The sequence below is a fragment of the Leiobunum rupestre genome, chromosome 5, assembly GCF_980474605.1.
Source record: "Leiobunum rupestre chromosome 5, qqLeiRupe1.1.hap1, whole genome shotgun sequence".
Lineage (NCBI taxonomy): Eukaryota > Metazoa > Arthropoda > Arachnida > Opiliones > Sclerosomatidae > Leiobunum > Leiobunum rupestre.
The window spans coordinates 10,395,340-10,417,440 of NC_143388.1; the positions used below are offsets into that span (position 1 = coordinate 10,395,340).

At 37.2% G+C, this 22,101-nt stretch overlaps 1 protein-coding gene across 1 annotated transcript in view; it reads left to right on the forward strand.

Moving 5' to 3' along the window:
* Nucleotides 1-774: 774 nt before the first annotated feature.
* The window catches only part of LOC149943514 (gamma-aminobutyric acid receptor subunit beta-like), a 199,180-nt gene continuing 177,853 nt past the window's right edge, over nt 775-22,101 (forward strand). Inside the window, exons 1-2 of the mRNA XM_090176112.1 lie at nt 775-969; nt 20,545-20,627. Of these exons, the coding sequence (XP_090032238.1) occupies nt 860-969; nt 20,545-20,627 (193 nt within the window). The 5' untranslated portion in view covers nt 775-859. The remainder of the gene's footprint in view (nt 970-20,544; nt 20,628-22,101) is intronic.

Consider the following 22,101-nt stretch of genomic DNA (forward strand, 5'->3'; position numbering starts at 1 on the left):
CCGAATTGATCCTGGGCACAGTTGTATATCGCGGAAGTATTCGCGGCAGGATGGCTGGCTGGCTGGCTTTAATAAAGCGACGCGAACGGGCAGCGCGCGCACGGTTTTGTGGGAATAGCCAGGGAGAGAGTGCTAATATCCAAAATAGCCTCGCTATATATATGAATAAAGTCCTCTTCTGGCTCGCCTTCCAACGGATCGATAGAGGCCTTACTCGCGCGTTTTATAATAGGTAATCCACCGGAGAAGGCTCTGCCACGTTGCGTTTCGCTGGAGAAACTTCCGAGTTTGAGCCACGAGCGCCGCTGCCAGCCGCGGAAAGCGAGCGAGCTCTGTCCGTGTCTGCAGTCGCGCGTGCCAGTCGCTTCTCCGTTTTGGTGGAAGAGGTTAGTCCTCGGAGATTCTCCATCGATTGAAGAGGGCTTGCGGCCGCGGCCGCCGGGCGATCCAAGTCGCGGCTGCCCGGCCAGGACACGGAGGCTGCAGGGAGCAACTAGTGTCTTCGGAGCGAATATACACACAGTCCGCCGCTCCGCTTTTCCACGAAACTCGTTGCGCCCCGACGTTCCCATTGAGCCAAATATAGAAAAGAAAACGACGAAGCGATAGAAAAAAAATCGTTCTTTGGCTCGGCGCTGTTAGGATTCGGTCAAGGCCGGTTTGCATGAACTTACGAATTCAAAGGAGGAAAAAACGTAAAAAAACACTTTCCCATATTATGATTCAAAGTTCGATTCTCGAACCATTACCTTACGACCTGGTCACCGCTCATCGCCGTGGTTTCACGAACTGTACTTTTGGATGATATTTCACTATGATGGCAATGAAACGGGATTGTTGAAGCGAACACTCAAAAGTTATGAGAGAAAGATCAGATTTTGGGATAAATTATTGGTGGGCGGTTGTTCTGCTCGTATTCCTCTTGGCTCCCAAACTTTGGACCACCGGTGGCGTTGGCGGAGCTTACGGGTAAGTCATTGTTGTCAAAAACCACCTCGTACCAAAACCCCTACAAGTGTCCCCGCGAGGTATATTCGTACGAAACCAACCCCAGCGTGAATTGTCCTCATTCAGTATACTGGTGTTACATCGTATTGAAACGGACGCTTTTAATTTTAACGATCGCGACAAAGTTTGTAAGAGCTAGGGAGAAACGACTTCGCTTATGAGAAACCTTTCTATTTGATTATGGCACCCGCCTAGACGACAAATATTTTTCCGTGTGTTGGAAGGTGAATGACCGCGTCCAAAATCAAATGTAGGATTTCATCTTGAACAAATTTCTTATCCTTAAAATATTCTTCTCTACTTTTCCTCTATTTTATAATACACCGACGTTATTCGGTAAAATAACGAAGTTGCGAATTCCAAAACGGTGGTCGTAGGCCCTTAATCATATTTAATTATTTAACGTGCCCAACCGCTATTGTCCACGATTGCGAGCGCGAAAGTATTATTGAAATTGTTAACGCGTTTCGTAATTTTATAATTTAGATTAATTTAGTAAATATTTAATTATGGAAATGGCCCTAATTACAATTAAGAGAAACTTTCCGTAAGATATATCGTTAGCATCACTGTGTAGGTTACAAAATGTTTTCCCTTAGCAACTAAAGTTGCACATCTAATATAATATAAAGTGTTCAAATGCTTATTTATTCAAACTTAAAAATTTTGCTTCATTTGAGACGTTTTCAAATAAAAATCTTATTAAATTCCTTTGTGTTTATCAACTTAAAATATAAATTTTTTACTACTGGTGATATAAGTGGAAAATTAGGTAATAATAATAATCAGCTAGGCAAATACCCAAGGCACCACTTTAGGCCCAAGTCATCTAGCGACTTTTAAGCCTCTAAACAGGTGGCCGGGTTACAATGCGTAGGAGGGTGGTGGCGAGCCCTTCAACCACGCGAGCCAACAGCCAGGTTGTAATAGGTTACGATATTATTTGTATCATGGATAAGGTAGCCTGTTTGTGCATGAGGAGTATGTGATATTATATTTATATAGCATTAAGCATTAACAAAAACGCATGTAGCTCTAAGTCAAATAATGAATCGCAAACTAGCTTAGAACTGAAGTTTAACCAAGAACAAACTTCTTTGCAAAACATATCGCGTACCATAAGTACAACCAATTAAACCTAGCTAAAAGAGGTTAAACACGAACAATAAATGGACTTATAACAACCTTGGAGTCGTTCTTTTTCTTAATTTTTCCGTCTTTTTTATTAAGTGTCACGATATGAGAACGTCCCAGCCTATAAAGAATCATCAGGTTTTTTCTTGACATTTCTCATTTTCCCTTTGAAACCGCAGGATGTCGCTTAATTAAATATTTTATACGTATACGTAGTAAAGTAGCCATATTTTATTTTACTTTGAGTATTTAATTTAATAGCCGGATAATCTTTGTTTTGGTTAATGGCGTAAATAACGGACCCCAGTAGCAAAAAGCCTCTAAAATTTTCCTGAAAATAAGTCTTTTTAAAAAGCCCCAAAATGCGTTTAGGAAAGGCGTTTCCTCCAATGCCTGCACGTAGTCCACGTACCTATATTTCTAGTATACAGCTAAGGTAACCTACACGAAGTGAGTACATTTCAAAACAAATCCAAGCTATAATTTTATTATGAGTTCTAGTACTCGGATGTCGATATTTACCTGTCAAACTATACTTCATTTAAAAAAAATAGATATTTGTTTATAAACATTCAATTTCTACCGATATGTTCCTTAAACGAGCGGCATCTAGCGATAATTTGAATTACGCCTTGGCCGTACGTATTTTACGCACACATAGGCCATAGAGAGAAGTCTATGACTGCGGTACAAATCATAATCCGAAAGAAGTTTACTTTTTGAAAAAAAAGGCGACTATTTGAGATAAGTTATAAATGCGAAAATGTTTTACGCAAACAGGCTAATGAAAAAATTAATGAAAAAAGCAATATATTTTCCAAAGTTTAACCACGTAGATCGTTTGAAAATGTTCTCTATCTAGAAAACCCTTAATGTCGTTGCTTATATATGTCGCTATCCTTTAGCGTAAATTCTAAGAGGCTATAGTCATCATCATTATAAAATCGCTCACATTTACACAATTTCCGGGGGAAAAGGCTCCCACGGTGGCCACTTTAAAGCTTCGAAAAAGGAAAAGAAAAATGAGCTTCCTTCAATAATTCTACGACGCTAATGCCACTAGAAGCGCGAAGGCTTAAGAAGCCTCGACGACAATTTTGGTCCTTTTAAAAGATGCCAGGTCTTCGGGCTTAAGTTATAAGAAAAGAAGGGTGCTAGCGTATTAATAGCGACAGCGGCAACCGTTACTTCGGGGAATGTGGTAGCTTTTACACCCGCAATTCGTCTTTCAGTCACGTTCTTTACATGTTAAAGGAAGACCCATTTTTAATTAAAAAACACGGTGTTGGTCCGATGCGAGGTGTCCCGCGCGAGTTATTATCAACAACTCTTCGGCTGTCGCTGAACAACTAATTTTATTTAACGTGCGCTAAGCATTTTTACTAACCTTGAATCATACCGAGGTACTTCAGGTATATAAATCAGCAGTGAAATCACTTGAAATCACGTAAATGAGACTTTCTATAAAGTCATTACGCTTGCCGAACTTGTTTTAATGTATCGCTTTCGTCACGATATATGTAGGAGTTCAGTTCAGTTTTGAAGGTTATATCTTTATAAAAAGGGCGGCTCGTTGAATTTTAATTCATGTATTGTTCAAATTGTTAAAATGTTCCACGCGCTCTTTAATATTTTAGCGTAAAAGGCTCACGCATTTTTTGCATTTCAGGGGAGCACGCGCGAAATCGCTCGAGCCCATTTACGCTAAAATATCAAGACGCGCGTGGAACTTTTTAACAAGTTGAATAACACATAAATAGAGTTTATGCTAGCGTCTATTGGCTATCATAGTGAAACGTCACTTCTACGTCATGAGTGACGCACCCGATGCATCTAAACAAGAGAGCCAATGTTACTTTATAGAAAGGCCTATTTAGTAGCTTTAATAACTTTAATCAATTAAATATTGAAATCACTTGAAATCTGAAATCAGATGGACAAAATTTCTAACATTGGAATGATTGGATAGCCCCTCGATTCATACGCGAGCAGTAGAGGAGAAAACATTTGAAAATTGCAGACGATTCTTTACATTTTAGCTCGTAGAATTTCATAGGATTTGGCTGGGGATTTTAAATTTTGAGACTCGCCTCGTTTTGATTAAACTTGGTAATTTCTACATTATAAAGGTAATAAATGTTAAAACTATTATTTGCTATCATAAATATACATACTAATGAACAATAATGGTGATTCTGAAGGCGATATCTCCGTATAATTTCTCAATACGCTTTAAAAAACCTTAAGCCTTGCCCACCTTTTGCGTTTAAACTTTTAAACCAAGGATCATCTATACCTACGTTTCAGGTTTGCCAACCGACGTTTTGGATAGCAAACTACTTTTTCGCTACAAAGACTAAATATAGCGCTCACTAGATTTGTTAGTCCTAGGCCACGTTAATTTCTTCTTTGCTCCGTGTCGAAAACAAGATGTTTCAAAAGTTGTACGTTGGCGGTATAGGGAGTTAAAGGCTTCTCTTATTTTAGGCTTCTGATAATATTTATCGTGACTCGGTTAGTTCTAAATAAATACTGATAGCTATGTGCAGTGGTGGATTAACCATTTAGAAGGCTTAAGTTTGCCGTAAGGTAGAGGCGAGAGTACGTAGGTTGCGAACGAACCTAGAACGAGGTCCAGCTAGGGAAGCCCTAATAAAGTTCACGTCTGGGCCTGCTTGGTAGTTAGTCGGCCACTGTCTATATGTGGAGTGACGAAGGATTGACGTCATTCCCAAAAAGATAAGTGCCGCTAGTGACAAAAATACTTTAAAATATTTTTAGGTGCCTTGACACGGCTGCTCGCAAGCGCTAACTTAGACGACAATGCAAAGAGCACGTACTATTTCTGAAGTCCTTCGAAAATGTATGGTCAGTTTAGAATTGGCTACTAAGATTTAGAATGCGGAAGATTTCTAGATTTAGGTTTATCCTGATCATAAGCTTGTTAATACGCTTCTTCACATCCCGATTCAATGTATCTAAGAGACAGAGAAATATATAATCTTAAGAGACCGAGAGAGATACAATCTTAAGAGACAGAGAGATACAATCTTAAGATATAGAGAAAGATATAATCTTAAGAGACAGAGAAAGATATAATCTTAAGAGACAGAGAGAGATACAACCTTAAAAGACAGAGAAAGATATAATCTTAAGAGACAGAGAAAGATACAATCTTAAGAGACAGAGAAAGATACAATCTTAAAAGACAGAGAAAGATGCAATCTTAAGAGACAGAGAAAGATACAATCTTAAGAGACAGAGAGAGATACAATCTTAAGAGACAGAGAGAGATACAATCTTAAGAGACAGAGAAAGATACAATCTTAAGAGACAGAGAGAGGTACAATCTTAAGAGACAGAGAGAGATACAATCTTAAGAGACAGAGAGAGATACAATCTTAAGAGACAGAGAGAGGTACAATCTTAAGAGACAGAGAGAGATACAATCTTAAGAGACAGAGAGAGATACAATCTTAAGAGACAGAGAAAGATACAATCTTAAGAGACAGAGAGGTACAATCTTAAGAGACAGAGAGAGGTACAATCTTAAGAGACAGAGAGAGATACAATCTTAAGAGACAGAGAGAGATACAATCTTAAGAGACAGAGAGAGATACAATCTTAAGAGACAGAGAGAGGTACAATCTTAAGAGACAGAGAGAGATACAATCTTAAGAGACAGAGAGAGGTACAATCTTAAGAGACAGAGAGAGATACAATCTTAAGAGACAGAGAGAGGTACAATCTTAAGAGACAGAGAGAGATACAATCTTAAGAGACAGAGAGAGATACAATCTTAAGAGACAGAGAGAGGTACAATCTTAAGAGACAGAGAGAGATACAATCTTAAGAGACAGAGAGAGATACAATCTTAAGAGACAGAGAAAGATACAATCTTAAGAGACAGAGAGAGGTACAATCTTAAGAGACAGAGAGAGGTACAATCTTAAGAGACAGAGAGAGGTACAATCTTAAGAGACAGAGAGAGATACAATCTTAAGAGACAGAGAGAGGTACAATCTTAAGAGACAGAGAGAGATACAATCTTAAGAGACAGAGAGAGGTACAATCTTAAGAGACAGAGAGAGATACAATCTTAAGAGACAGAGAGAGATACAATCTTAAGAGACAGAGAAAGATACAATCTTAAGAGACAGAGAGAGGTACAATCTTAAGAGACAGAGAGAGGTACAATCTTAAGAGACAGAGAGAGGTACAATCTTAAGAGACAGAGAGAGGTACAATCTTAAGAGACAGAGAGAGGTACAATCTTAAGAGACAGAGAGAGGTACAATCTTAAGAGACAGAGAGAGGTACAATCTTAAGAGACAGAGAGAGATACAATCTTAAGAGACAGAGAGAGATACAATCTTAAGAGACAGAGAGAGATACAATCTTAAGAGACAGAGAGAGGTACAATCTTAAGAGACAGAGAGAGATACAATCTTAAGAGACAGAGAGAGGTACAATCTTAAGAGACAGAGAGAGATACAATCTTAAGAGACAGAGAGAGATACAATCTTAAGAGACAGAGAAAGATACAATCTTAAGAGACAGAGAGAGGTACAATCTTAAGAGACAGAGAGAGGTACAATCTTAAGAGACAGAGAGAGATACAATCTTAAGAGACAGAGAGAGATACAATCTTAAGAGACAGAGAGAGATACAATCTTAAGAGACTGAGAGATACAATCTTAAGATATAGAGAAAGATATAATCTTAAGAGACAGAGAGAGGTACAATCTTAAGAGACAGAGAGAGATACAATCTTAAGAGACAGAGAGAGGTACAATCTTAAGAGACAGAGAGAGATACAATCTTAAGAGACAGAGAGAGGTACAATCTTAAGAGACAGAGAGAGATACAATCTTAAGAGACAGAGAGAGATACAATCTTAAGAGACAGAGAGAGATACAATCTTAAGAGACAGAGAGAGATACAATCTTAAGAGACAGAGAGAGGTACAATCTTAAGAGACAGAGAGAGATACAATCTTAAGAGACAGAGAGAGATACAATCTTAAGAGACAGAGAAAGATACAATCTTAAGAGACAGAGAGAGGTACAATCTTAAGAGACAGAGAGAGGTACAATCTTAAGAGACAGAGAGAGGTACAATCTTAAGAGACAGAGAGAGATACAATCTTAAGAGACAGAGAGAGGTACAATCTTAAGAGACAGAGAGAGGTACAATCTTAAGAGACAGAGAGAGGTACAATCTTAAGAGACAGAGAGAGGTACAATCTTAAGAGACAGAGAGAGGTACAATCTTAAGAGACAGAGAGAGATACAATCTTAAGAGACAGAGAGAGATACAATCTTAAGAGACAGAGAGAGGTACAATCTTAAGAGACAGAGAGAGGTACAATCTTAAGAGACAGAGAGAGGTACAATCTTAAGAGACAGAGAGAGGTACAATCTTAAGAGACAGAGAGAGGTACAATCTTAAGAGACAGAGAGAGGTACAATCTTAAGAGACAGAGAGAGATACAATCTTAAGAGACAGAGAGAGATACAATCTTAAGAGACAGAGAGAGATACAATCTTAAGAGACAGAGAGAGGTACAATCTTAAGAGACAGAGAGAGATACAATCTTAAGAGACAGAGAGAGGTACAATCTTAAGAGACAGAGAGAGATACAATCTTAAGAGACAGAGAGAGATACAATCTTAAGAGACAGAGAGAGATACAATCTTAAGAGACAGAGAGAGGTACAATCTTAAGAGACAGAGAGAGGTACAATCTTAAGAGACAGAGAGAGATACAATCTTAAGAGACAGAGAGAGATACAATCTTAAGAGACAGAGAGAGGTACAATCTTAAGAGACAGAGAGAGATACAATCTTAAGAGACAGAGAGAGATACAATCTTAAGAGACAGAGAAAGATACAATCTTAAGAGACAGAGAGAGGTACAATCTTAAGAGACAGAGAGAGGTACAATCTTAAGAGACAGAGAGAGATACAATCTTAAGAGACAGAGAGAGATACAATCTTAAGAGACAGAGAGAGATACAATCTTAAGAGACTGAGAGATACAATCTTAAGATATAGAGAAAGATATAATCTTAAGAGACAGAGAGAGGTACAATCTTAAGAGACAGAGAGAGATACAATCTTAAGAGACAGAGAGAGGTACAATCTTAAGAGACAGAGAGAGATACAATCTTAAGAGACAGAGAGAGGTACAATCTTAAGAGACAGAGAGAGATACAATCTTAAGAGACAGAGAGAGATACAATCTTAAGAGACAGAGAGAGATACAATCTTAAGAGACAGAGAGAGATACAATCTTAAGAGACAGAGAGAGGTACAATCTTAAGAGACAGAGAGAGATACAATCTTAAGAGACAGAGAGAGATACAATCTTAAGAGACAGAGAAAGATACAATCTTAAGAGACAGAGAGAGGTACAATCTTAAGAGACAGAGAGAGGTACAATCTTAAGAGACAGAGAGAGGTACAATCTTAAGAGACAGAGAGAGATACAATCTTAAGAGACAGAGAGAGGTACAATCTTAAGAGACAGAGAGAGGTACAATCTTAAGAGACAGAGAGAGGTACAATCTTAAGAGACAGAGAGAGGTACAATCTTAAGAGACAGAGAGAGGTACAATCTTAAGAGACAGAGAGAGATACAATCTTAAGAGACAGAGAGAGATACAATCTTAAGAGACAGAGAGAGGTACAATCTTAAGAGACAGAGAGAGGTACAATCTTAAGAGACAGAGAGAGGTACAATCTTAAGAGACAGAGAGAGGTACAATCTTAAGAGACAGAGAGAGGTACAATCTTAAGAGACAGAGAGAGGTACAATCTTAAGAGACAGAGAGAGATACAATCTTAAGAGACAGAGAGAGATACAATCTTAAGAGACAGAGAGAGATACAATCTTAAGAGACAGAGAGAGGTACAATCTTAAGAGACAGAGAGAGATACAATCTTAAGAGACAGAGAGAGGTACAATCTTAAGAGACAGAGAGAGATACAATCTTAAGAGACAGAGAGAGATACAATCTTAAGAGACAGAGAAAGATACAATCTTAAGAGACAGAGAGAGGTACAATCTTAAGAGACAGAGAGAGGTACAATCTTAAGAGACAGAGAGAGATACAATCTTAAGAGACAGAGAGAGATACAATCTTAAGAGACAGAGAGAGATACAATCTTAAGAGACTGAGAGAGATACAATCTTAAGAGACAAAAGGAAAGACAATCTTTTGTTTTGTCACATTATCTTTCGCTCAGATACTAAACGTGCTCTGAAAGGTTAAAATTTCAACCTTCATAAATTTAAGCGCAGTTTTGGGACACTTTAGAAGCTCGCGCTACTTTCTTAGTAAGAGATCAGTATCAAACGCGTTAGAACCTGGATATCGATACCATGTCTACGCGGGATCGAGCTGCGGTCCCGTCTATACAGTACTCCTCGTCTCGTGAGACCTAGATAAATCAATGCGGTAACGGGATTCAACTGTGTAAGTCACCAATCAAAACCGGTTTGGGTCATGATTTCGGTTTTAATGCAAGCTACTGAATTTACGATATTTAATTAAGCAGGCTTAATCTTATATACGTCATATTTAAAAGCGGAACTCGTTTATGGAGATAACAAATCGTAATCCAGAAGAGGGATTACCATCCGATTCGTATAGAGAGTATATAGAGTAGAGCAGGATTTAATTATAATTTTCCGCTGGCGTCTAGTGACACGAGGCTATTTGAGTAAATCTGTAGTAAACCGAAAGGACGAAGAGCCATTTGGGGGTGTTCACACGCTCTTTGGACTGAAGGAAGCGCTTTAACAGTCCGCTCGTCATACTTGACTCGACAGTTCCGGAGTTCTGGCAGACATTTTAAGCCTGGCCCAGAGTTTAGTCCATTCTATAATGAGGTCTATCGAAGTTTCTCATTTCAAACTCGCGTTCTCATTGGGCTTTTCTGTGGTAATGAACTTTGGCAAAGTTTCAACTTGCTCGGAGAGTCTGCTCGCGTATCGTATAATGTTTGGTAATTTATTTGTCACAAATAACAAGAATTCTACTTGAAAACGCAATTTTCAATTTGATTACGCAATTTTTATTTTTGATGGCGTGTTTGGAAAGTGAATTATTCAGTAGATTATTTAAAATGTATGGCTGGGGATCATAGCTGCCCCTTCCAAGACGCAAAAATACGCAAATTCAAATAATTATATTACTCACTCTGTGATTAGTTTTAAACCAGGCACTACCTTCTAGGAAATACCTTTCCTTCGTAGTCGTTCATCTTTTATGAAAAATACAATCTTAGAAGGTACCCTTTTTCCTTTTAAACATTAATACCTTTCTGGTAGTGTTTTGCTTTCGCTTACATGAATTTTTCAATTTTTGACTCGCGCGTTTACCGGTATTGGAGTTTGCCCTGTGGGACAGATATTTCATTGATCCGTGAGAGGAACGGCTGTCTTTGAATGTCCAAAGGTCAAACCTTAGAGTCTTAGGAACCACCGTATATGATACATCGGATTTTCAGACGCTATTTGTACGTTTCTGATGTTGCTGGGAACCTAAGTAAAAACATTATAAATAACTGAATATTAATAAAATAAATCTGCAACTTGGAATTTTTGTAAATTGCCCGATTGAAAAAATTTAAACATAAATTGATATTTGATAATACCTTTTAGATTACTTCTAGCGCTCTAGAAAACGTAAAAAATAATTAAGGGTGTTGAGCCTTCGAAATAAACACAATCCCGTAACTAGAGGTCGGCGGAACGAATATATTAACCGGCAAAATTTCGTTTAACAATAAAAAGTTTGGTTAACTGTTTTATATGAACATTTTATACGAATAAACAACGGTTTATCATGCAAAAATATTCGGTTTTTTCGTATATTTTTCGGATAATTTGCGGTTATGAATAAAAATAAATAATTGGATGATTTCTTATTCAAACGCCAATCTCTACCCGTAACACACTTAAGAGCTGTCGAAATTACATTTAATAATAATAATAATAATAATAATAATAATAATAATAATAATAATAATAATAATAATAATAATAATAATAATAATCAGCTAGGTCTAGGTTAACGGTAATAGTTAGTGTAGGGAGCTGTTGGCTCGATCTCGTGGCATGCAGGGCTTGCCACCACCCTCCTACGCATTGTAACCCGGCCACCTGAATTAAGGGCTTCAAAAGTCGCATGATGACTTAGGCCTAAGGTGGTGCCTTGGGTATTAGCCTAGCTGATTATTATTATTATTATTTAAGGTCAATGAATTAATTAGGATAATTTAAACCCATTTCAGTTTGACACTGATGTAATGCCTTCAATGAGTGTGTTATCCGCCCACCATGCCCACGTTTAAATACAAGCATCCTTTCAATTATTTTTTTGAGTCTTCATTTAGAGGAATGGCTAACCCCGCTGTGCCCTTTCAAATGGCGCGTAAAAAATTACAAGCGTCACTAATTAATTGGACCTATTATTAGAAAAAAAAAACCACGGGCCAAGTAATGTTTGCTGGGGCGGATAAAAGTAACTGGACAAACAGCGCCGTTATGAACGGTTTGTTTGAAATTAATAACTCTGATTAAAAATCCTTCGTGTTTTTAGACTGCTTCGAGCGAGTCCAAAGCGTTTTTATCCCCTTTTCCTTGGGACACGGGAAAAATGAAGGACCTTCTACGCTTGAAATCCCACTAAACGATATTCCACTATTACGAATTCCGGCAGGCCCAGGGCCCGGCAGAAACCAATTTATTTTACTAGAAGGCAATCCACCTATTTCTGGTTTTCGCGGCCCCCTTTCCCAACACAGCGCGGCTAGACTCGGATCTTGTTTTAAGCGATATTTTTTAAGTTGTTGTTGTATTAAATCCGCCTATTTCATTTTCTCCCCGCGAGGGCGGCCTTTGGCGCTGAACGGAAAAGACCGTATAGTAAACCCCCTCTACAATCGTATACCTCTTTTGGGGATATTTATTTTAGGAGATCCGAATAGCCCGGGACAACAAATCAAAATCCGGGCTTCCCCCGATGCTGTTTTTTGCCGGCGACGTAGCTAGGCCAGACACGCGTGCGGCGCGCTCAGACTCGTCAGTAATATGCAAGCGGGCCTAAGCGGCTCGTATAATGAACCCAATTTCCTGTCAGCGGCTGCTGAAAGCTATTTAAAGCGAGCCTGCTGCCGCTGACAAAAAACCAAGATAAAAGGCCAACGTTGTCCAAGACGAATGGAACTTTTACGCTTTCTCGGGGCGCTCAACGCCCGTTTCTTTCCCGCGTTTCGCGCGCGGAGGGGTATAAAAAACGCCATTGCAGCAGGCCGCGTCTACTTCCGCGAACCGTATCCCTCCGCTTCTTCGACGGTAACTCGGTCGTTATGTTTTTTTTGCTTGTTTTTTTTTGTTTTTCTCGTTACGTAGGACTATAGGCTTCTTTGAAAACATTTACTCACGGCCTACCTGGGAACCAACTTGAATAGAGAAAATATGCGACGTTAGATCTTTTTCGGGAGCTCCTTCCTCGATGATGGCACATGCGGGACTTGAACTTTGGGCGCCTTTTCTTCGGGGGAAATATATTTCTCGCGTACGAGACTTTTCCTAGAATGCGTTTTTTTTCATCATGGCGATATTAAAGCCTTTCGGACATACTTTGTTCGGAGACACAAGAGTCGTAAAACTTGTTCTTTTTACGGTGATAGGTGAATGACTCGGTAGATACGGAACCGACTCTACTCCGGAGTAGTCTGAAGAATATGCCTGCAAAGTTATTAAGGCGTAGAAGTGGTTTTTGGAAAGGTCGGGAACGCCAACGTCCTTATAAAGGGATGCTTTTATTAGTATCCGGTACAGAATGAAGAATAATATACACTCGTATATTCTAATCTCATATCTCATTTGCACCTTCCGTTTTGAAACGATTTGTTTGATTGGTTGCTACAATTTAATCAAATCCAAAAAAGTACCCTTACCCAGAATCCCAACTACAATTTGTTCATTGCTTAATTACGAGCGTTGGCTGGTTTAAATCATGATTAAATTTAAAAATTTAAATAAAGTTAATAAATTCTATGAACTGGGCTTGTACGAAACAGTGAGTAAATTACTTAAATGAAATTGTACTTGACTTTTAATGAAAAGCGACTAATAATTTTATAAAAATCAAACTAAAAATAACAACCCTGACTATTATACTTGTCAGGAGATTTCATTTTTCCGAATGGTGTTCCGAAAATACATTTGTTCGAGTAAAAAAAAGAACAGGTTTCATGTTTTCATACGGAATTTTTTTAGTATGTTTCGTGATAAGTGGCCAGATATTATTAAAGTAAACTTTAATTTTATCTCTATCCTTTTATTTTTTTCAGTTGCTAGTGTTTCGAAAACTACGTTTACGTTAAAGACAAGTTTAAGATTGAATTGAATTAGGTTAGGTTAGAATTGGTTAGATTATGTTTGAATGGTTTGGGTTAAGTTGGATTAAGTAAGTTTTGATTAAGTTAGGTTATATTATATTTCATTTGTTGGGTTGGGTTAGGTTAGGTCAGGTCATGCTAAGCTAGGTTAGGTTTGGTTAGGCTAGGTTTAGTTTTTTATATTTGAATTAGTTAGGTAAGGTGAGGTCAGGCTAGTTTTAGTTAGATTAGGTTTGGTTAGATTATTTTTGAAGGTGTTGAGATAGGTCAAATCAGGCTAGTTTAGTTTAGTTTGGTTTAGTTATTTTTTTAGGATAAGTTAGGTTGGCTTAGGTCATGTTAACTTAGGTCGTAATAGGTTAGGTCAAGATAGTTTGAATGGTTTTAGTTAAAATGTATTAGTATATCGGGTGATACTTGCAAGTTTGAATGCATTTGATCCACATTTTAGAGTTTAGACAATATATAATTTCAACAATTCCAACACCATTTGAAAATGTAACCAATGCAACTAACTCCTAAATTCCATGAAAGTTTGGTGAAAATTAAAATACAACAAGATAAGGTCCTATATTAACCGAAGTAGACATAAGAAAATTAACTCATAGATTCGGCACATACTATTTCGTCATTACACCCATTATACGAGGAAAATAAAAATAAATAGTCTAGAAACCAACTTTTCATATTCTTTAAGGGGAACGGTCAAGCTTTAACCAGTTGGATAGCCCTATAGCCCATTAAAAACTAAAACCGCATAAAAATATTGAGTGGTTAATGTTTAATAAAATAAAGAAATTTCGGGAAATCGAAAAGCGCGCGGCGGCCGCAACACCTGGTGAGAAGTTGGTGAGACAGAAAAACAATATAAAAGCGCGCGCTGCTGAAGACGCAAACAATTTATTTTGCACGCGCGGCGCGTTCCAGTTATAAGAGACTTAAGCCTAAATCGCGCGATTTTAAAAGTTAGGATAGTTCGCAAATCGCTCATACGGGGTTAGGGGCGCTGGCGGCAGCCCCTAAGATGGCGGCGAAAATTCAAACCCAAACACCTGGCGTTATTTTTCGTTTCAACTTTTTGGGCCAAAAGCTATTGTTTCAAGACAAAAAAGGTACGTGTTAGTATATTGAACGTCTTGTTAATCTTTGATACGGAAATAAGGCCATATTTGGAAAAGCTTGGCCGTTCCCCTTTAAGTAAATAAGAACCACCTATGGACTGCATTGCAATCTACCTCTTCACTCTATCCAAATTCTTACCAACCATAGATTTTAGCCCAGCAATAGGCTTTTCTATAAAGTAACGAGGCTTTCATGTTTTAATATGATACTTACATCACGGTCTATGGCTTTTACAAGGCTGCGAGTTCGTGCTAGAGTTGCCAAAGGAACTTGGAACTTTCAAGCACGCAAGTAATCGAACGTGCAAAGTCTTTACTAATAAACCTTTGTCTTTGTGACGTAAAAGCAACATTTTATATTCTTTTTATTAATTTTATTTTATTTTATATTTTATTATATTCTTTTTTAAATATTTCTATCTACGTAATGAAAGTGACGTTTTTAGGACATGTTTTGACAAGAAGGCGAGATATGGTTGTCGATTTTCCATATAGATATATTCCTGCGCGTATCGACAAAAAACGTATGGCCGACCCAATAATCGATAGTTAAAGCGAATAACAGATAACTTGAAAGGGACGTGGTTAGGACGTTTTCGGAATATCAATTGAAATGCTAATTTTGTATAAATGACGGAAATTCGTTACATCATGGTGGTGCGTGGTTACTATTCTGGACGATCGCGGCGGGTGATTTCAGTTCGCTAGCCTACAAAACTTAATATTCTAATTTCGTTTAACGCAAATCATTAGCGCGACAGTAAAGCGTTTTTGAGATACTTCCTGTATTAATTAAATGAAAGCGAGTTCCTTCGTCTAATTAAGACTGGCGAGGCTTAGCTCGACTCGCCTTAAAGCGAAAGCCCAACTAATTTTTCCCAACACGGTGTTCGGGACACTTCCCCGTGTTTCACATCCAACGCGTTCAATTTGTCGAAAAGAAGAGTGGCGGTTCGGGACGGACTGAGTAGTCAGTCTGTGTACATGTACCACTGTCGGAGTGGATTGATTAATTAATCCGGATAAGTTCGCGGTGAAAGTAATTGTCCTCGAATGCTATACGCCCAATTTTCTTAATTGGTAAAACCCGGATTTCGTCAGTCGACAAACATCACTCTTCAGTTAAAATTGAAAATGTGCTCGTTATTGAAACCAATTACCGGCAGACTTCCGCAATTTTAGCAAAATCGTGGCTATTTGCCTACTAAGGTGAAATTAAGATTTTCAAACGGTACATCGGATAGCATACAGGGTGTTTCAAAAGGTTATGCAAAATTTTTAAGGAGTTGTAGGGGGTGAGTTGAGAAGTGTGCCTGTTTTTTTTTTCCATTTTCCTACGAAGAGTTAAAAGAGCGCCAGAGAGCTTCAAAGTGTGGCCTACTAGCCCTTGGAAGTAGGCTGCAACAAACGCAAAACCAAGCAGCAGGGAAATGCGAACATTAAGGTTTGGGTTCGTGTTATAGGTAAAAAAGGACTTTGTAACAAGTCGAGGTAACCAGAGTAAAAAAGTAAACTTAAACAGTACTTAAAGTGGTGATGGACCGCGAATTATCATCACTTTCAAACTGCAACAATGAAGTTCATTTCGAAAGAACTGGCGGATATTTATTTCGTGTATGGACTAGCGGATGTCAATGCTTTGGCTGCTCAGCTTCACTAGCAGAAAAGGTACCCGAATCGCCGCATCCCCATCTGCGGACTTTCACCAGTGCTTGTTGCAGCCTACTTCCAGGGGCTAGTAGGTCACACTTTGAAGCTCTCTGGCGCTGTTTTAACTCATCGTAGGAAAATGGCAAAAAACAGGCATACTTCTCAACTCTCCCCCTACAACTCCGTAAAATGTTGGCATAACCTTTTGAAACACCCTGTATATCAACACCGTAATATATTTATTTTATCGTATTACCACACATTTTATTATTCACCAACAATAATATTTAATTTTATAAAAATTCCACGGCAATAATACTTTATTTAATATTTCCCAGCAATATCATTTCTAACTACAAATTTAAATTTATGTACTCAATTAATTAAAAAGCATTGCTTTCTTAAGCGGAATATAGTAACTCTTGAATCCACATATCCAATATTTTATTAACAATTTCGATATTAATCCATCAATCTTCAAGGTGTGGACGTTGGTTCACCCCATGACGATTAACACGTTTACAATCAGCGCTCATTGAGCACGCCACCAGGCACTTTGCCAAGGTCGTCTACAAATTAGTTTTAACTGCTAATGATCATGGTGCTTTTTTCCTAGTGTTCGTTTTTTAGTTCATTACCACCGGCTTGTACAATAACGGCTAGCTAGGAACCATATTAGGTACCAGTAATCCAGCGAATATTAATGCCATTAATTCAGGAGGCCGGATTACAATGAGTAGGAGGATATTGATAAGCCCTTCATACCACGTTAGAAACCGAATAACTTGGAGAAACCCCTTTAAGCGGTCCGATAACTCGAGAACTCAACGCAGAAGGAGTGGTTCCGAGTTTTACACCCAGTACCACTAGCTCGGATGTGGTTAGGCGGTTCCTGATTTAAAACCGGAGATTCTATGGTTTTGGGTGGATAGATACGTCAACTAGATTAGTGTACGACTATATTTTGGTAGTTAAATTTTTTAATAGATTTTATAAAGGTTGAAGTGTTACTGATACAAGTACTCCTAGTAATAAAGTAATGTTCTGTTAAGTGAGAATCCTGCGCTCCGGTCGCCTCTCCAGGTGGACGATAATGATCGAGATTTGACCTCTGTACTGAGCAAATCTGTGACAGAACTAAGGTATCTGTGGCGCACCCAATAACCTCGTTTGCGACCTCTAAGCTTGACCACTTGTACAGAATCTTTCGTCCTAAAGTATAAAAATATCCTCAAGGATATTTAAGTATTCCTTGTCGTACAGAACATTCTAATTAATATTTAAAAAACCTTTATTAAGGATAGTTAGTTTGGTTATTCTTAGTTGTCTAGTGGCATATTATTATGGAAATGTTTAATTTCCTTCTTTTTAAATCAATATAATATCCTTATCGATAACATTAAAATTAATCCCTAAGCATACTACAGATAATTTTCGTACTAACTCGGGTTTTCGGTTATTTGGCACAATGTTATTATCTTGAAACATTTACAGGTCCACACTTTTTTCAAAAACCAAAAACATTGTGCGTATCGAAATAGTCATATACAGTGACTTTTTAAAACTTTTACATCGGAAAAATAAAGGTTTATAGATAAATAAATTTCCCTAGAAAGCGCAATTTTGCATTTAACATATTCACATTATTCACATTATATTTAGAATTTGTTTCATTAAGTTCACTTTTGTGGCCTATATTTATACTTATCTCATAATTGGTATATTATACACTTCTGGTTATACGAAACTGAAACAATACCGCTAAAGTTCTAAATAATCTACAAATCATTAAAATAAATTTTAAAATAATGCGTATTTTATGTAAATATATAAATATCGGCAACCATTAAAAATTGCAATTTAAGCAAACATTTGTCCGTCCATTTTTCCAAAAAGACAAATAAACTAAACAAACTCTGAAAAATCGATCGGAGCTTTTTCCGCTTACCGTAGATGTAAGTTTCCCAATCTGACGTCATGAAAATTAATTTTCAAACATTGCGTGGTATTAAAAAATGGCTACATATATTTCACTCGAAAATACATTCAAAATCACTTTAATTATTCAAATTATTAAATTAAGTCTATTTAATTTCAAAGAGTTTTAATAGTTTATAATGTACAGTAGTCACTGCATTTGAAACAAACGCCTTTCACTTTCATTAATTGTTTGAACATAGCAAAGCGTTTTACGTTACAATGTTCGATTCAAAACGCAAAAATCAACGTTGTTTCTTCCGAAATTGAAACTACCGTGTGCCTTTGCTCACAGTGATTAACTTTGACTTTGAAGCGATAGTCACGCCTCAGTTCCGAGCAGACTCGTCATGCAAAACTAAAAATGTTTCTCAGATTTAGAGCCACGAGGAGAGATATATTTACGCCTCCGGTGCTAAATTGAACCACTGCCAACTTCGTAGAGTTAGAATCGGCGTCCAGAGGTTGACCGTCCGTACATCGTGGTTGGCAGTGGGATCTCGAACCACTCGTTCGTATTCTGAAAATACGCGAGAATGGTAAAAGTCTGATATTGATTAGCGTGTATTAAAACGAAGCTGGAAGGAGCAAAAAGCGGCGAGGAAATGAACGTGCTTGGAAAGAAGCGCTCTCGGAACCGCGAGCCGAGCAGACCCCGAATATTATTCCGTTGCCCGTTATCTCTCGTATTTAAGCCTATAAGCGTAGTGTAAAAGATAAGAATTTTTCAAATCTTCTTCTACGATTTTTGCTTAAAGAGAGAGATATTTCAAATTCTTTTCCACTATTGCATTGCTAAACTAACTTCGAGAACGTTTAATGGAATTCATTTTTCTGTTCTAATTGAATTTGCTTGTTTATTTGGAAAATGTATTAAAAGGGTTTTATAAAAACCCTCTAAAAATAAACCAAAGATAAATAATTTAATTTAAAAATGTAGAATAATGCGTTTTCATTGAATTCTTGGCGCAACGAAACACAGTGTAAAACCTTATGGTTCTGAAAGTAAAGGCTTACACGGTTTAATTATTTGTAAGGGTTAATTATATTTTAATTTGATACGGAAAACATTGGACACTTCTAAATAATTTTTTTTGAAAATTAGCGAAATAGTTCTTTTTATAAAGTAAAGTGGTCTGCTGGTTGTATTTTAACAAGTTTACGAGCGCGCGATACAGTCACCAGGGGAATATAGCTTTTTCTAGCTATATAATTCTAGAATATTAAAATAGATTTTCGGAATAGAAACTGAACTACTTTATATTTTCCTCGTTCATTTGATGATGGGTTTTGCGAAAATATATAACTCACTTGATGAAATACTGTCGTTAAGTTTATTTTGTTCTGAACGATAATTTTAACGCGCCTAGTTTGTGATGGACTATGGTTATGTCTGAATTTTCCCCACTTCCTCTGGTAGATTATATAGTCCCCATTATCCTACCAAGATGATTATTGTAATATCCTTGCTGGATAATATGGCGATGCCAATTTAGCGCTTAAAAAATTCAGTAGTAGAATCTCATGGTTATTATAGGAAATCTTTCGGATTCGGCCATGGAATCAGTAGCATCTACATTTGGTATCCAAGTCTAAACTCAATGTTGGGGATAGCGGCCAATGATAAATAACGTGTAGTCAATGACGTCAATCACCACGCTAAAATTTGAAATTGTTTTGGCGTTCTACTAATTATTTCCAATTAACTACGAAATGGAAAGATACGAAACTTTATATTTGGGTATTCTAAACGTACGCGCTTTGTTTAATATCAAAATTGAAGCGGTAACGAATTATATGCAACCTTGGTGTTGTGTTTGTTGCTCCTAGATGCAACTTACTCTTTAATAAAGCCGTGTTTTGTGACGTAAGAGCAACATATTACTTTTCTTAGTTCTTACTCATTTTATTTTATAAAAACAACTAATGGTCTTATTTTGATCCTTGGTTACCACAATTAATCTCTAATTTCCTTAATGGCTAATTATATCGGTTTTAGTCAATTGGTGTTCAGTTGAAAACAGCCGTTCCCCAATTAAAACACATTCTGTACAATTCAGTACTATTTTGTTCAATGTTCAACTGTCTTATTGAATTAATAAACCATACATTTAAGTTGTTCTTTTAAATGACCAGCTAAAAATAAGTTTCGATATTGAATTTGGTTTCTTTGTTTCCAATCATACTTCAATTTACCATATTGATTATTTTAATCTAAGGTATTGTTTTCTTTACAGAGAAGAAAAAGTTAACGTCAGTAAGATACTGGATGGTTTTTTCGATCAGGGATACGACAGAAGGATAAGACCAAATTACGGAGGTACTATTTATTTATATATTTATTTACATTATATTTATTATTTATACTATTTTAACTGTTTCGTTAAAATTGGTGTAACTTTATAGAAGGCTGTTTATTCGAACTGATAATGCTTATATATTCGACTTAGAATACCAATTATTACACATCGTAAAATTATTGGTTTCGAAGAGTATTGTACCTTTAAATAGCCCTGCAAGAATGCTTATCCTGGCGTATCGCGTATGGTAAGATTACTCTGACGGCTTTGGTCCCGCCTACGAGATAAAAAATCCCCTTTGGGCGCGCTCCAATCTCACGTACTTGTTTGTTAAGTTAATATAGTGACGTCAAAAGAAACCGTTAGCCACATCGAGACGAAAATCTGCCGTGATAAGCATTCCAAGTAGAGGTATGGATTCCTGGTATTACTTATGCTTGACCTACCAGAACACTCACTATAGGTATTGAAATATCTGTTTTCCCATAAGTGTATAATATAGTTACATAAGTGTGACGCTTCCTAATCTTCACACGCAAAAATTTTACTACGAACTATTCACAAGACAGACTGCATTACGGGCTTCGTCGCCGTTTTGCGTCCGCTTGCTAACGCGTCGCACGTAGCTTTTTACAGCGCCTCACTAGGGGGAGATTTTCTTCGTTACTAGCTTTCAGTAAAATATTCTCCAAAGTGACAAACTTATGGAACTATATTATTATTATGGACTCCTTTCCATAAAAACTTGTAGAGGTTAACGGTAAAAAGTCGCTAGAAGACTTGGGCCTAAAGTTGTGCCTTGGGTATTAGGCTAGCTGATTATTACTTATGGTAATATATTAACAGTAAGAATAGAAATTACCAAAACTTAACACCGAACTAATTTTCAGAGCTATTGCGCATTCAATATTTAGTTCACTACAGAGCCCCCTAGGCAAGTATCTGTATTAGTTCACTACAGAGCCCCCTACACTGTTAGAAATAATGGTCTTATTTTAGATCTCTAAAGTGGTTAAAAAATTCCCATATTTAAGACCATTTAGGGTATTGTCACAGAACATATTTAAATCTTCCGCTCTCCAAATTGAGTCCTTTTGTGTAGTGTTTAAGTACCTCTTTTACACTTTTTAATCTATTTTACTTCATAAACAGTAAGAAGTTAGACCTTTTAATCTCTATTTTCAGTCTTTTATAGGTCCTTATTTATTTACATTTCATTTTTATTTTTCAATACGACCATGTCCAGTAAATTAAGAGGACAGGTTTACGATAGCCTTCCACAGTGCATTTTATTTCTCACCGCGTATCAATCAGCACGAGAGACTCCGAGGGAGTCTGGCAAGGTCGTTTGTACCACGTGATCTTAAAATTTCCATATGACAATCTAATGCGGTTGATATTGTTACGTAAATTTTTGCGCTTTATATTTTAGTAATTTTTCATCATCAACTGATATTTAGTATATAATATTTAATCTATAAAAACGTGAAAAAA